At 41.4% G+C, this 17,029-nt stretch overlaps 1 protein-coding gene across 1 annotated transcript in view; it reads left to right on the forward strand.

Moving 5' to 3' along the window:
* PREX1 (phosphatidylinositol-3,4,5-trisphosphate dependent Rac exchange factor 1) overlaps positions 1-14,966 on the forward strand; it is a gene marked incomplete at its 5' end in the record, with an annotated part of 146,973 nt that extends 132,007 nt beyond the window's left edge. The window contains 14 exons of the mRNA XM_080627938.1: positions 1,972-2,060; positions 2,442-2,524; positions 2,912-3,002; positions 4,663-4,791; positions 5,484-5,525; positions 7,357-7,574; positions 8,472-8,571; positions 9,175-9,318; positions 9,934-10,048; positions 10,505-10,571; positions 11,270-11,457; positions 12,121-12,223; positions 12,786-12,853; positions 14,615-14,966. Coding sequence (XP_080484064.1) covers positions 1,972-2,060; positions 2,442-2,524; positions 2,912-3,002; positions 4,663-4,791; positions 5,484-5,525; positions 7,357-7,574; positions 8,472-8,571; positions 9,175-9,318; positions 9,934-10,048; positions 10,505-10,571; positions 11,270-11,457; positions 12,121-12,223; positions 12,786-12,853; positions 14,615-14,657 — 1,480 coding nt within the window. The 3' untranslated portion in view covers positions 14,658-14,966. The remainder of the gene's footprint in view (positions 1-1,971; positions 2,061-2,441; positions 2,525-2,911; positions 3,003-4,662; positions 4,792-5,483; positions 5,526-7,356; positions 7,575-8,471; positions 8,572-9,174; positions 9,319-9,933; positions 10,049-10,504; positions 10,572-11,269; positions 11,458-12,120; positions 12,224-12,785; positions 12,854-14,614) is intronic.
* Between the last annotated feature and the right edge of the window lie 2,063 nt (positions 14,967-17,029).

Below are 17,029 nucleotides of genomic sequence, written 5' to 3' on the forward strand. Positions count from 1 at the left end.
CAGTTCTGCAAACAATTTTCCCAAAAGTCTCAAGACTCAGATCCAGAAGTGGGCACTCAGGTTTTTGTTTTTAATGGGCTTTTGAAACCACAAGTGCAAATGTTTATTCAGGTGCCTCAAAATCTGATCTCTGGGACACGATTGATTGCCACTTCTCCAGGAGCATTTGCTACCAAAGGAAATCTCAAACACTCCTAATGCGTCTTTCCTTGGAGGAAACATTCAGAAACTCAGCTTCACAAGAAATGGAATAACGAGTTGCAGTCATGTCTGACCACTGCAGTTTTACATCCTTAATAGGCCATTCTTACATTTATAGTAATGCTGCGGACCTTGCCTACACAAAGGAGTAAAGACGCTTCACAGTGAGCTGGGAGGATTACTGTGACCTGCTACGGGCTTGGTTCTTTCCTTGCTGTTGGTTTTGTGCTGGTACAAGCAGTAAACTGTTACATTCATGCAGGACTGCAGAAATGATGGGATCAGAGCAGTTTACATCGAAGGGTTCTCTGGAGCCCATGTGGTCCAATGTCATTCAGAGCAGATCCAACAAGACTAGGTTGCTCAGGGTGTTGTCCAGTTGAATACTGAACATCCCAAAGGGCAGCAAATACTAAGTCGGTAAAGAAACAGAAGCGGCACTTAGAATGTTGGGATCTGTGGCATCTGTTTCTTGTGCCAGACTGAATCTGCACAGGTGCTCTTAAGGGTTTTATTGAAATGTGCTGCATTTCTTTTGTTGTTAGAATCTCATTTCTGAACAGTTCAGTTGAAATGGCTAATTGAGGCTAATCTGTTCTGGGTAACAAAGTGACACCACAAACAGTCTCTGTGGGGCTGTCACTTGTTCAGAAATTCTACACATAAATGTAAGATGAGAAAGATTGTTCTGTCTTATCTTTATTAGACAGAGGCAGAGAATTAAGCATGTATTACAGATAATAGTTACTCAGGGGGCAGTAAAATGTGTTTTGATGGGTTTTGATCTAAAAAACTACTGAGGAGCTACAGAACTAAGCAAATTACAGATAAGAAGAACACCTTGTTTACATTAGCCGTGCTGCTTTCTATGGGATGATCTGGAGGTGTAAATCAAATGTCACAGGGGTTCATACTGCAGAGTAGTTACCCTAAGTATTAATCTTCTTCAGAAAATATACTTTTCTTTGATACTAGGTTTAACAAAGAACAGGCAAGAACCTTCATTGGGGTTCTTTGAATTGCTCTTCTGTTTTTCTCTCATTTCGGTCTAAAATAAAAACAGAGGAAAAAAACAATCTGGAGAATTTTCTAGGCTTTGTTTTGGGCTTGTAGCATTAAAACCACTCACATTTAATTGGAGGGGGACTGAGATCCACAGCTTTTTTTATTACCTTTATTAAGTTCTAGTTGGTGTGAAGTGAACTTTAAACAGGGGAGATTCATGCTAGAATTTTCCAGGTGTGCATGAGCCAGCACTGGCGTGAAGCCAAATGTAGTGACCGCTCTGCTTCCTGAGGGGGTTTTAGGATCTGCAGTGCCCAGTTCTCTGACAGTACAGATTCCTTGAATTTCCTCTCCCCTCTCCAGAAGCTGTGCTACTGCAGCTTCCATACACGCTGGAGTTGGGTGATGTAGTATCCTAAGGATTGGTAACAAATGTGGAGTTCAGTGGAGGTTCAGTCTCATAGATTTTAATGATTTCTCCCTGACTCCACACTCATAGAGCATGTTCAGTGACATGACCCAGGTGAGGTCCATGGGAGGAAGCCCATTTTCATTATTTACAGGGTTCAGGTGACTACAAATGGAACAAGACATCCTCTTACAGTGCTAGCCCCAGAAGCTTTGCTTAGTGGTTGTTCTGCATGTAATGGGCTTTCCTGTATGGGTAACTGAATTAGTCTGGGGGATTGCAGTGTTAATAAAACCAGAATGATGGTATATCAGAGACAGCTTTTTTTCTGTCACCTTTTTTGCCTTTCTTTCTAGTGAATGTAACAGTAACCGGGACTCAGTGTTGTCGTACACCAGTGTGCGGAGCAACAGCTCTTACCTGGGCAGTGATGAGATGGGATCAGGTGAGTGCACTGTGTAGGTTATGTGCATCTCTCTCACACCAGACCCCCAGCAGAGCTGATAGGTCTTTGCTGATTATAAGCACTTGCATGTTTCAGCTGCGAATCTGGTTTCTTCAAAATTAATCAAAAGAACATACGAGATTCGTTCTTTCTCTAATGAACTCTAAATTTGGAGTATGGAAGAGGTACTAGGCAGGGATAAGCTTCCTTAGTTATTGGGCATTTGCATTATATGAAAATCATTAATATTTTATCTATGAATTACAGATAAAGCAGCATCATCTTTCACCCTTCACATTGTGAAGGTGTGCTTGTGTCATATGTGGCCTCATCTCAGATTGTGTTTATAAAGTTAAAAGCTTTTCGTCTTTTCTTTATTAGGAGATGAGCTTCCCAATGATATGAGGATTCCTTTAGACAAGCAAGACAAACTTCATGGCTGTCTGGAACATCTGTTTAACCAGGTATGTAAAGCATTACTCTTACTCAGAATTACTTTATCAGTATCAATACGAGAAATTGGAAGTATCACATTGTTTAATTAAATCATAATTTGAGGGAAGGCAAGTTATCAAGATTTTGGGGAACAGTGTAAGCAAGTATGCTTTAGGGCAGTTGAAAGAATTGGTCTTGTCAATATTTAAGTTCCCTTGTGTGATTTAAGCAAGCTTGACCTGCCGTACCTCAGGCATTAGACTAAGAGGAAAAAAGGAGAAGGCGAACAAAATTCTAGTACCTTGTGTGGTCTAAATGGATCACGTTTACTAATCTCAGGAGAGTCCTCACGTGTTTCCACGTCTCTGTAGATGTATAGCACCAGACAACACTGACTGGAAATATTCCAATTACAGGTTGACGCAATCAATGCACTTCTAAAAGGACCAGTAATAACTAAGGCCTTTGAAGAAACCAAGCACTTTCCAATGGACCACAGTTTGCAAGGTAGAGAAAAAGGCTGATTGTATTGAACAATGTTATTTGCTAGGACTTAAGAGCTCAACATGAGTGCACATATGTTGTGTGGCCACACAGAGTTACATCAACAGCAGGTATGAGTCTGACCATTGAAATGTAGCATCCTTAAAAGGTCATTTTCATATGATTTCCTTCTGAAACACACCGAACACTTTTCTGTTAGATGCTGCTGAATCCTCACAGCTCTTTCACAAGTCTCCAAACCTATCCTTTGATGTAAACAGCAGATCACAGATCTGTATCAGCAGATACCATCTCAGAAGGTACAGGGTGAGATAGGTCAGGTACAAGGTAAATGAGTGCTCTGATAAGGTGATGAGGGGCTGACCACTGTAGATCTGAGGCATCAGAAGGTTCTGTCTGAGCTTGCTTAATAACTTACTCTGCTTCAGCTGGATAACTGCCAGAGTAAACTCATCCTCACATGACACTTCTTTTGAAAACAGATTCCCATAGAGAGCAAACAAATGATACCAAGTTTCCTTTTGCCTCAGGGAGCACCACAAGACTTCAGTCCCAATGATTGGGGGGCCCAGGATGTGGTTTCTTCTCTCACTGAAATACACAGGATTTGTTTTCTGAGCATTTGCTGCATTTCCTTTCCCACTTGAAATCTGAAATATTTCCTGCTATTCCCACTGCACTTCAGGTGCTGCAGTCACGAGCAGAGAGCTGCTGCTTTTTCTTTCTGACTCCAGAAATTAAGTTCTGTTACATGAACTCATCTCTACAAACACATTCATGTTTCTGTAGTGTATCTGTTAGTCTTTCCATTCACTGTTTGAATGAAGTGAAGAAATAACAGACCCTTCCTTTATTTTATTTTGCTTAAACAGAGTTTCATTTATTAAAACTAGATTAAGTACACTGCAAGAGTCTTTTCATTAACTGATGGTCCCACCTTCATCACACTAAGGAACAGAGGCACCCTGCTTACATCAGCTGGAATCTTGGCCTCAGGTGGTTGTTTAATAGCTGCCATAAACATCCATCCATTCAGTGATGGATGGGGATTCAAACACTGTTTGTCCTGTTCATGAGCAGTTACCGGCACAGTCTTTTCTGTGTTTCTCTGTCTGCTTATGCATTTTATCACTAACAGGGGGGTAGCTGGCTTAGCTACATAGCTAAGTCATGGAGAATTGATCTTCTACTCTGTAATTAAATAATAAGCTTCCATCAGGTGAAAGAAAGCAGAATATTTCATAACTTTTCATCAGTATTACGGGATGTGACGCTGCAGCCAAAAGGCTGATCTGATTCTGCGCGGCCACAGTCTCTGGATGTACCCAGAGTAGCCTTGTGCACATTATTAAAGGCAGAGAAAATGGCAGGGAATTCTGTGCTGTGTGAGTGGTGCAGAGCTCCCCTCACTGTGCATGTGGTCACCCATGTCCATAACTTTCAGTCCATACCACTGACAACTGTGCTAGGAAGCTGCTGATTGTGAGATTATAGGAATATTCTTCTTTCCTTCCATATTAGAGCTATTTAAGAACCTTTTTCATTCAAAATCATTGCTATTTATAAGGTATCTCTGCTTTCAACTGTATGCGCACTATAACTTTTAAGCCACTCTCAGCTCTGTAGCATTTTCTCAGTGGCTAACGAACTCCATTTTTCCTAGAATTTAAACAGAAGGAAGAAACCACAGTAAGGTGCCGGAATAATATTCAAGCCAGCATTCAAGAAGATCCATGGAACCTTCCACTGCGCATCAAGAACCTTGTTGAAATCATACAGAAGCATGTGGAAGGTCTGTAAATAAGAAAGAAGAAGTTTGTTATTGGCTTCAGGGAGAAAAGATCTTGATCTAATCAAGCCTAGCAGTTCAGTTTATCATTGTATCATCTCCATTGGTAATAAGGCTGTGCAAGGATCTAGAGAACAGGTAGAACAGGTTATTGGTTGCAGAGTCCCAGTGCCCTATGGTAAAATCTCACCTGTGCAGCAATTCCACAGAACTTTCTCTCCCTTACTTTATTTCACCAGCCCATTCAGACAGAATGGTATCAGACTGATCTATTTCCCTGTGCTTTTTGTACCCCTTTTAGAAAATGGAGAGAGATATTCCAAAATGAAATGAATGCTAATCGGATACTGCAGCACCTTAAACCATTGCAGCCTGGGTGAACTGGAACAGGAGCTCATCTGATGTTTACCGTCCAGTTCAAAGCTCAACAGAAATCACCTCCTTAGGGATACATGCACATGCAATTTGCTTCCCATAATTCACAGCAGTTAGCGGAGCATTTAGCCTGTAAAACTCTTTGATTTACACTTTGTTTCTTTTTCAGTCATGAACACCTGTGTAAGGACTACTAGAGTAAAGAGAAATGGGCATGTGGGGGCCAGGCATTGTGGGGAATGAGGAGACTGTTAACCAAATACACTCAAATCTCCCTTAGATCATGTTGACCACAGCATTCTCTTTCTTCGCTATTCTAGACGGGAAGAATCAGCTGCTCCTGGCCTTGTTAAAATGCACAGGTAAGGGGTTTTGATTTGATACAAAACATCATACATACACAAGTCCCTAGCACTTGTACATGCATGCATGTGCATACATCAGAACGTTATGTTCTTCCGTAACATTTAGGTTTGTCCCTGGCTTTTTATGCTAACATTTCTCATGCTCTGTACCCAGGGCAACCTTCCCATGCATGTGACATCTGTTCTTCAGTTTACGTGATTTCAGTCACTGCAAGCTGCTTGTGTTACCTGCCTGGTCACTGATGTTTCTTTCACAAGCACTGTTTTTCTTCTACTGTCTTCATTTTTTCCTTTGTACAATCCCTCTTCCCAGATGGCCCTTACCGTTTCCTGCTGTGGTGAGAACATGCAGCAAAAATGAGACCTATTGCACAACTTTCTGTGAGACTGTGGACTCTGTCATCTTTCCAAACTGAGCAAGCACGTTAGGCGTCAGAACTGTGTATACTGAAAGCACAGCCAGGAGCAGACTAAGAAACCTGTGTGTGCAGCAGCACCTAAAATGCACCATGGGCATCATTAATCTGTCACCATGCACAAAACGTTGTGCTCATAGCTCAAGGGAACAGCCTCTCCCAGGGGTAAATGTGTGGTCTTGTAATCGAAACACCTACTTCATGTAGTTTTGTTTGAAAATGAGGTAACAGCTAACTGGAGTAGGCTGTTACTTCACTGTGCCAGACATGATTCTCAAGTCTGCACAGAACGATGATACAAGATTTGTGTGGCTCTCAGTCACCTCTTGGCTACTGCCAGAGCTGGTCCATGAGTTCATCCAGATCAGCCTGCAGCATCAGTCTCATGGCTATGGAGGCTGGTTTTACTGATGGCAACTGCAATGACTCCCTAAGCCTCTACTTGTGCCCCATCTGCAGCATTTCCTTGGACATCCTCTGGAAAGAATGGAGGAGCAGGTGGCATTGAACTGGCCATAGCAGCTTTATGGCACCAGGGATTCCCTTGCCTTGAGGACAGCCCTCATCTCTTTGCCATCTTCTAGCAGCACAGAGGTGTGCTGCTGGAACGATTGGTTGTCCTTAGGTTGAGAATATGGCCCAGGGCCTGGCGTATACTGGGGGTCTTCAGTGCTTTATAAAAATAATGCAGCTCTTCAAAGCCCCTGGGGTGATGTTCAGCCTCTTTCTCTGGGGAACACTGCCTTGATGAGAGACTGCTGTGCTGCCATGCCTGCTGGAGGAGCCTGGGGTGCCCAGGAGGGAGCTTGTCACTTATTCCTGTGCCTCTTTGGCCTGCAATCCCCTTAAGTGTGACGAGGTTGCTGTGACCAGCACGTGGCTGCCTGGCAGGCGAACGGGAAGCAAAGTTAAAGCGGGGGAAATTCTCCCAGGAAACATAAACCAATTGGTACCGTATGGACAGGCCCAGTTAATGTATTAAGCATATGGGAAGCCCACAAAATACAGATGGATGGGGGAAGATGAATCTCTAATAGCCCAGGAGAGAAGTAATGGCAGAGACTTTCTTTCAAGAATTCTCTTGCTTCTGTAAACACAAAAAGAAGGGAATCGGTGCAGACATGGCACAAAGGAGGTGCAGCTCTTCCCTGTCAGAACAATGAGCTTGCAGATGGCAGAGGTAGTACTAAACAGTCAAGTGGACTAGGAAATGTTCAAACATGCATGTACTCTAGCTGTGCTGTCTTTATCCACCCACCCAGGTCGCACAGCAAGAAGAGGTTATCTGTTAAGTCTGTGCAAAGCTACAGCAGAAGCCAAATGTCTCGCATACACAAACTGCTGCTTTGGCAGTGACATTAAAGGCCAGCGTTCTCATGACTTCTTTGTGCTTCTCTCCCCTTTTCTGGCAGATACTGAGCTACAGCTGAGACGTGATTCCATCTTCTGTCAGTCTCTTGTGGCTGCTATTTGCACCTTCTCAGAGCAGTTACTGGCTGCTCTCAACTATCGATACAACAACAATGGAGAGTATGAAGAGAGCAGCAGAGACGCCAGCAGAAAATGGCTGGAACAGATAGCAGCCACTGGTGTTCTACTGAACTACCAGTCTCTCCTCTCCCCTGCTGTGGTAAGATGAAGAGCTGTGCCCCCCTTGGGTCCACTCACACTTACTGTATGCATCCCTGCCACTCACAGCACAGCCAGAGCCCTTCATTCTAGCAGCGTGTGTAGTCCTCTCACTACAGCAGCCTCTGGAGATTCCTGCTGCTGACAACTATGTACCAGTATTCCACATCCCATCATTTTCATCTTCTTGCAAATACTGGACCCACTGTCACACTAGAACACTATAGGAATCTGCCTGTCTTCCTGTTTGGAGTAATGCTGCTGCATTTAGGGAGGTTGTACTGCTCAGCTGGTGGTGATGCATGTGTGGCCTGCCATCTCCTGGTGGAAACACACATTGCCACAAATAGGTGGAAGAGCTCTGATTATTTCAAAAGTTCAGACAACATGAAAAGCTAGGCTTTTGTTGATTCCTGTACCTGGTACCTGTATACATGTTTAGAAGAAAGGAGCATAAAAAAGGCAAGTAGCTCTGACACAATAGAGAACAGACCTTTTTTTTTAAATACACAATCCAAACTCTATCCACGTGTAACTGCTGTTTCTTTACGTTGCATGGAATGTGTGGACATTTATTTCACAGTGACCTTTTTCAGGTCTTTTCACATTTATAGGTACAGAGTAAAGTTTGGAGAAAGAGATCCTTTCAAACTTACTCCTTAAACCTCTCTACTCTCCGTGAATCGCATCAAATGGCATCTCAGCAAAGAGTAGCTGAACTTGTATCACAAAGTTAGAGCCATCAGTAACTACCTGGCTGGGACTGAGTTGATGGAAGGCGCCACATTCTATTCTAGGTCTCCTGAACCAAAGCATGCCCAGAAAAACTCTACCTTCCCACCATTAATTTTGCTCTGGCAGATCACCACCTGTTTATATCTGTTTCTTTACTCTACAGAAGGAGGAGCGCACTATGCTGGAAGACATCCAGGTTGCTCTGACTGAACTGGACAAAGTTGCCTTCTATTTCAAGCAGCTGGATGAAAGTCTTGTAGCAAGTGAGTATTCTCTGTTTCTTTGAAGCTCTCTTGTTTGTTTTAGGGGTTAGTATTCTCCATGAGTATAAAGTCTCTGCAGCATTGTTGCATTTTCTCAGCAAACACAGAGCATAAACACAGGATTGATATCACAGGATGTTGGTTGCATGTTCTGTGATTTGTAACTATGGTCTATTACCCCACCTGTGTGATTACACGGGGAGGGATGAGACACTCTGAACAGTTCCTGATGGATGTGTGTAATTCACCACATCACCTAAGGTAGAAGGGCTGTCCCTCCCAGCCCTTCCGCATCCTGTCCCCTGTCCTGCCACATCTCTCTCCAAGTTTTCTGACTATGAGATGCCATGGAACAAGGTGGAATTTTAATTATTAACCATGTTTATTGTATTGGTGTCAAACACCATGCCAGGTCTTGCAAACTGTGTATCTTTTAAAGTGTGATATTTCAGAGCCTGCATTCTCTCAGTAAAGGCTCTCCCTTATGCATCTCATGGTGGAGATGTGAAATGTCATTAGATAATTCAGCAAGCTCAGATAGCAGTGGTTTCGCATTTCTCCTGCTGTGGTAAAGCAGCAAGTGTTTTATCTTTATTTCTCCAGATACTCATGTCTTCTACCACATCGAAGGAAGTCGCCAGGCCTTGAAGGTTATCTTTTATCTTGACAGCTACTACTTCTTCAAACTGCCTTCTCGGTTTCAGAATGGGGGAAGCTTGAAACTGCACATGGTGCTCTTTACAAAAGGTGTCTATAAAAAGCTTTCTTGAGAAAAATAAGCTATCTGATAATGTTAAAAGACTCAAAATAAAGAATGACCATAAGCTGTTAACATAATGCAGCTGAGAACTGCAGACCTATTTAAGAAGCAGATGCTTCTATTCTAGGAAGACCTGGGGAGATATTAGATTAGATGCAGATATAAGAACAAGATATGCCTGTTTAGGACTTTTTTATGCCTTCCTGTAACGGCCACAGAGACATTGATATGGACAATCTGATCTACTATGGTATCAGATGTTCCTAGGCCACAGAGAAGTGCTTTTCAAAGTATATACTAGGGCAGAATCATCTGGGCTAGAAGTTGGCTTGATAAGCAAATATTCACACCAAAATACAGTACTGGAAATTTCCTTCCAGGGGTTGCTATGTGGAATAATTGCTGTGAGGTGGTACTGTGTTTTGTGAAGCTCACCTTAGGATGCTACCACTATATTCCAGTACTGGGAAAAGCATTCAATTTATGCAGTAACAGAATCAGCCTTGATGTGATCCAGCAGTCATTTGCTGAGCAGTGTGATGATATAAATTATTAAAATGAAAACTAATAACATAGGTTCAGTAAAATGTTGTCTTTTTCAGCTCTGGAGAGTACGGAGGGGCAATCACAGCTGGCTGGCTCATCTCTAGAAGAACTTCCACAGCAAATTAATAGTATTTCACTTGACAAAGTGCAGCAATACTACCGTAAACTCAGGTATTTCACACTTTGCCTTTGCCTTAAAAGACATTGAAAAGAACACTCTTTGCTAAGGACCTTAACATTTAATGAAAAGGAGATTCTGTTGCTGGTGGTTTCTGCACAAATACTGGTTTTGGAGCTCGTCATTGTGTGGAAAACTTGTTTTCTTCCCAGAGTTAAGCTTGTTCTGAAGCACTGTACTGTACAGGATCGAATTCCCATCTAATTGAACTTCAGAATTTTGTGCAGAGCTAAAATTAACATAAAAAAGGGGATTTGGAATATTTTAGTACAGACTCACTAAATTACTGCTATCAAAATGGTGCTTCAGTAAGAAAGCAGATCTTGGAGTACAAGATTTCTGTCATAGCCTTCCCAGCTGTTTGGTACACGACAGTATATGATGTTATATATGTGTGTGCTACAAATGAGACTCACCAACTAATGGTGTCCTTGCTGGCCTTTTCGCAGGACGTTTTATCTAGAGAGATCAAACTTGCCCACTGATTCCAACACTACTGCAGTGAAGATTGACCAGGTATTGTTACTGTGTTTATTTCTACAACACATTCTCTCACATCTCTCAGTCCAGTGGTGGGATACCCATTCAGCTGACCTGTACAAACCCAAACATCTTTTAAAGAATGTTCCATACCCTGAAAAAGTGATGTGAATTTCTCTGAAGCTTGGCTACAGTTCATTTGTTTAGAAGAAACTGTGCAGAAGCAGGGTAAACACAAAACCCTTAACTCAGGCACTAATTAGACTCCATATTGTCCTGAATGCCCCTGCTAAAGATGGTATCTAATGTTAGACAGAATGAATTGATTGTCCTTCTCTGTAGAAGAAACCTACAGGAAAATAGCACTTCCCAACATCCCATGTAAAGGCAGTCTAACAGAGGCAGGTGTCATATGTGAATATATGCTTGTAAGGCATTAAATGCTACTGTAGGGAAGACAAAAAAAAAAATCAGAGACTAGCTCTGCAGTTGTAATATACAGTGCATAAACAGCCTCTGGGAGTGGTGATAATTGCAAAAAACAGCCCCAAGCTTAAGTAATTGTATTTTTGCACTTCCAAGTTCATATATACTCTAAATAGTTGGTACTGTGTAGCAGTTACTCTGGTGTAGATGACTGTGCTTAGACACAGGACAAAGAATTGCATATGCCTTTATAACTGAAGGTGTAAGTAAGTATGCCACTGATGCATTTTATTATTGCTTTGTTTTAGCTTATTCGTCCCATTAATGCAATGGATGAGCTCTGCAGGCTGATGAAGTCCTTCATTAATACAAAACCAATGCAGTCAGGATATACCAGCAGTAACACATCAGGCGCAGGCCTGCTACCTGTATCTTCTGAGCTGTGTTACCGACTTGGAGCTTGTCAGATCACCATGTGTGGCACTGGGATGCAGAGGTTTGATTTAAGAAGCCTTTGTGGTAGTGCTGAGAACTTGGTCCTTTCTCGAGATTTGAGCAATATATTTGGTTCTGTGCAAAGCAATAGGAAGGTAGAGCATAAGGCAATGTAATAAGGACCTGAAGCTACTGCCATCTTTACATTAGGGTAGTCTGTGACTTTTAATACTTAATAATTGTACTGACATACAGACTTTTTATGTTTCAGTGCATCAGCCAATGCAACTGAGTGATCTTACTGCATGTAGCTTTCAGTCCACGCTGCCTTCAATCACACCCTGAAAATGGAGGAAGTTGCTCAAAAAGACCTTTAGACTCTTGGTCAAAAATAGCTTTAGAATCTTGGTGTGTGCAAGGATTGGTTCTGAACACACCACTGCTCTTTCAGTGTCTCAAAACCATTGAGTAAAGGAAAGACTGATTTGTGAACAACTTTATATGAATTGATGCAGAAGAGCAGTGAAACAGAGCCTTGTAGTAACTGCAATATCTGGGTGTAACAAAGACTGTACATGCAGTATTTTCCGAAGTAAAAAACCCTAAAAAAGTAAATATAAGAACAGCAGCTAATGGACGTTATGTACAGGACACTTACCTGTTCAGTATATCTATTTATAAATCTTAAATATGATTTGTGATTATCTCCTGTCCCCATGTTCAGGAGTACATTGAGTGTGTCCCTGGAACAAGCAGCCATACTGGCACGAAGTCATGGACTTCTGCCCAAGTGTATCATGCAAGCTACAGACATCATGAGGAAGCAAGTAAGTATCTGGCTATGTGTCTGCTGCATGCCACTGGTTTCATTCCAGTAACATCATTGCACACAAACACCGGTTTATTGCGAAGGGGCGCTGTATTTTGTACACTGCAAACCCATATAGCCAAACTTCTGTAAGTGTCTGAAGAGCTACACATATATTTGACAGGAGCAAATTAAGTTTTGCATGTTCAGCCATTAGAGCAATTAAAGTATAGGCTTCAGTGTACATTATTTAAAGTGTGTGTCTCGATGGTTAGAGAGGCTATGCAGCATAATCAGGATAATTTCTGTATATAAAAAAAACTAAGTCTCAGTCACAGTGTTAAATAGCAGAAATTCCCTAGTGTCAGACAGCCATGCTTGTAAATTGTAAAGTGCTTTGGGACTAATTCCATCTTTTAAGTAAACACAGATGACTAATGTATCCACCCAATGGATTCCAAATCTTCTACAAGTAGTTAATGGAGTCGCAAATAGAAACCATACTCCCATTATAATATTTTCCCCTAAGGATCAGATGCTTTATCGATACTGTCAGTGCCATAAATCCTCTGTTTCCTTAGGGACCAAGGGTTGAAATTTCTGCCAAGAATCTGAAAGTGATGGACCAAATGCCACAGTGTGCACCTCGGTAGGTTATTATGTATCATGCATTTTATCTGAGTGCTGGATTTACGTTTCTGTAACAATTGTCGAGTTTCTGTTACAACCAAAGATCTCCTTAGTAGCAGTAGGAAAAAAGAAAAAAATCCTGGTTTCTTTCTCACTGTACTGAGTGCTCTGTAATCAGCTTTGCTGCTTACCATTTGCAGATCATTAACTTCAAAGGTTTCTATATATTCTGAATAGAACATAACTGATTAGAGAGAGGAGTCTTTTTTGGACTGTTGCTGTGTGTTGGCAAAGCCAGTGACTGACAGCCATCTGTGGACTGCTCAGAAAGCCAAAATCCAGAATGGCAAATCTGACTGCAGATAAGCAGACATAATTCATACGCTAACACTGTTGTGTGCTTAGCAGAGCTCAACTGTTTAGTTATGGAAGAGCAGGTTGAAGAGCGTGTGCTTTGAGACAAAGCAACCCCACAGTAGTAGTTTAAAAGAGAATGTTGAAAAGCACTTCAGAGTGAGTGTATTTGGTAGTGCTGCAGTCCTCCAAAGAACATGTCACTCTAGTGTCAATAAGACTTCCTTAAACCAGTGATATCTTATTCACCTGTTAAGACTTCTGAGTTGGTCTAAGCAAGCCCCACCTCATTCCTTTTTTTCCCCCATCTGCTCCTCCAAATGTTTATAGGAAATTACTGCAAACTTTGCAGACTGTGGTGCTTACTCTAACAAACAGTCTGGCCTTGATTTTTTCTCTCAGAGACCTTAAAAAGAACAACATTTTGCATTTAGAGCTTTATCCTTCTGTTGGATAAAGGGATAAAATAAAAGTCAGTGTTGGCTCTTGTGCCAGGTCCCCAGTGTCCTACATCAGCGTTTTAGCAGCACAGTTCTTTTGCCTTATTAATGGCTGTACATCACTTTGGTCCATTTTTATGACCATAACAGCATGCTATGTTCAAAACCAAACAGCTTTATAAACAAATCCTAAGATGAGGCATTTCTTTCATATACACTCTAAATCACAATGACAAATTCCAGGACTCTGTACTTGGATTATTTCAGGGCAATAAAGCTCAGATACTTGTGTTCCTGCTGGGTTCCAGTGTCATAGCGTGAAATAAAACTGAGCAAAATTAAAAGGAGAGTTGGAGAATTCATGTTAATTCTTAGGATTATATTTTCTAGTCTTGAGGTTAGTCAAACTCTGTAGTAGCAGTCTTGAAAGAGAAGTTATAAAAGACTTGAGTTTATTCAAACAGAAAGTAGAAAAAGCCAAGAAAACCCCACCACAACCAGTGCTATGTGAATGACAGATAAGATGTGGTTTTAGAGAAAACCTAAGCACAATTACTGATTTTAAAGTTTGTTCATGTCAACAAGCAGATGTGCTTGTATCTGTTGCGTGGCCTAGTCTGTGAGGAGTGAGCTTTTTTGTCCAGGAAAATGGTCATCTGGGTTTAAAGCAAAAGAAATAAAAAAAAGGGACTACTGAAGACCCAGACTGGGTCAGATTGAAATGGAGTGATGGAAGGTCTCAAATAGTATTTAAGCAATGACTGTAAATACTTCAGTTAATAAATCACTAGTGGAACTTCCAAATTTGCAATTATTAAGAATAGTGGTGTCTTGATACTGGATTAGCTCTAAAGTCTACAGAATGCTAAAGGAGCAGTTGTTTCTCATATACTATGCCAGTAACTTTATTTTGCCATCCTTGTGATATTTAATACTTTACTAATTAGTTACTGCCATAACTAATACTGACTTCATCTGCCTTAAAGACTCTATAGGTTGTGCCAGCCACCTACAGATGGAGATTTATAAGGTGAGGGAGGCACCTGCCTTGCAGCATCAGTGGAGTGTTCAGCCAGGAGCAGCCCCACCTGAGGTCCCCCCACCCCACCACCACCAATGGTGCTGAACTCAGAGAGAAGCTGCTTCTGCTGCAGGTTAGTCAGTGATGAACCTGCTGGCCTCAGACACCAGGAACCCGCCTCTGAGCTCCTGCAGCGCACACACGCAGGGATTCTTGTATTTCTTTGACTTCTTGAAGAAATCCATGAAACAAATGCCCCAGAGCTAAGGTGGGTGTTACTGCCATTTCCTAGATGGCTGGCAAAGTGACAGCTCTTTCAAGACAGTGCAGGTTTACTGGTGACTTGCATTTGCTGCCACCTCAATGTAGTGGACTTCAAGATACAGATTGGTTATGCCTCCTCTCATGCTCCATGTACTGCATCTGGCATCCATTTAATTGCCAGCATAATTTTGGTCAGTGTTCTGGAGCAACAGCCTCAGAAACACCACTTTTTCATGAACTGACCTGCACTTTTGAATGACGAGTAGCACAATCCATGGTTTATTCAAACATGAACATCAAGAATGTCTTCTGGAGTAATTTTCCACTTCAGCCCCATGAGAAGCGATCTCCCGATGCTGCAGAGTATACATTCCATAATCCTTCCTGACATTACTTCATTTTACTTACTGTAGCTTTCAGGTTTTTGATTAACTCTTTTTACTAATGCCCTGTTATGTACTCTGGAAATACAGAACTATTTAAGAGGAGAAACTGGGAGTGAAAGATTTTAAAGGAAACTTCACAAAGGAAAAAAATACCGTCTTATGACCTGATTATTTGAACAGATGTAGTTTTTAAAACAGGTCAGAAGAACTATACTTATTTATGTGGAGTGGCATATTTGTTTTCGATCATGTTATTATATATACAAGATTTAAATAAAAATTATATTGTTTAAAATGGGACCAATATGCTGGCAGTTAACACAGCTACTCCCAGATTACTGAAAAGAAATCTACATTATTTAAAATCTTTCAGTATTTAAGTAGTCTTTAATACCGTTATTGAGATGTGTTAGGGGTGCTTCTAAGTTAAAAGAAAAAAGGAATCATGTATATAATGTACTTTATTTTTTTCTTGTTTGAAGCATTGTTCTCCATCCTGTCAGTATTATCCTAAGCACGGTAATTTTTCCCAAATTACTGGCTGAAACACATTGAAATATGTCAGCAGTCTCAGGACAGACATAAGGTTCTTTCGGAGTGAGTGCCTTAACACGACCACCCAGCCCCAGGGAGTTGGAATTGCAGCTGGTGCAGGCCAGGGTGTGCAGTGGACTCACCATGGCTCTGGTTCTCCACAGCCTCCTTTGGAATAGTTCCAAGTCAGGACATCCTGAAGCGCTTTGCAGTGATGTACATTGTAGAAAATAAAGGTTTGGGGGTTTTATTTGTGATGTTTGGTTCTTAGCTGGCTTACTTCTATTTTTATCGACATCCAAACCAACTCAAAATCTAAAATTAGACTTTTTCCATTTGGATTGATGGTTCTCCTGAGTTTTTTTTCATCTACACCTCAACACAAAATGGTTTGTGACAAGTTTGGAGATGCAGATTGTTCAGAACCCTGTTTCTTATTTTTTTTTCCCCTTCACTCACAGACTGCTAATTCTGGGGAAGGACTGTGGTTTGTTTTCAGCTCTTACTTTCACCTGTTTCCTCTGACCTAGAGCAACCTGTTGCAGGGAGCTAGGACAACCCACCAGTGGCTGGCTGTGGGATGCAGGGGTTGTTACCAAGTGTCTATTTGTACTGCAGTCAGAGCAGCAGGTCATTATTTCAATGCACTTTTTCGTTAATTTTGGAGGCGTTACTCTTGCCATTTGCTGTTCCACGAAGCAATGGGTGTTTCTTTACTGAATCCTCAACTTAAAACATGCTTAGTATTAGAACTGTTAGGAACCCCGCAAAATAAAAAGAACACATAGGCCTTGCTTTGTTTGCATCAGTTCTGTTCAGCAGAACTGCAACAATCTTAACAGCCTGTTCAGGATCTTAGCCCAGGCTTACACAGTCACTGTAAACATTAAAGATGTGTAGCAGAGCAGCTAAGGGCATTTACACTGTGCACTGTTTTCCATTGAAATGTATGTGATAGAAGTTTTTATTATTAAAAGTTGGTTTATATTCTAAGGAAATAAGGTATGATCTTATTTTTCTGTTATACCCGTTAGTTCCTTAGCTCTTAGTTCTTCTGAGCAGTTAAGTTCTGCTATTTGCATGGAGCAATGAAGAGTTGGCAGTTTAAACTGTAAGGGAAAAGTGGGGTTTGCTGTCAGCTCCATCTGGCAGTGTAGAGCTAAACTCTTCCTGTTTGTGCAGTGTCGGCCACAGAT

The sequence above is a fragment of the Psittacula echo genome (genome assembly GCF_963264785.1).
Source record: "Psittacula echo genome assembly, chromosome: 12".
NCBI lineage: Eukaryota > Metazoa > Chordata > Aves > Psittaciformes > Psittacidae > Psittacula > Psittacula echo.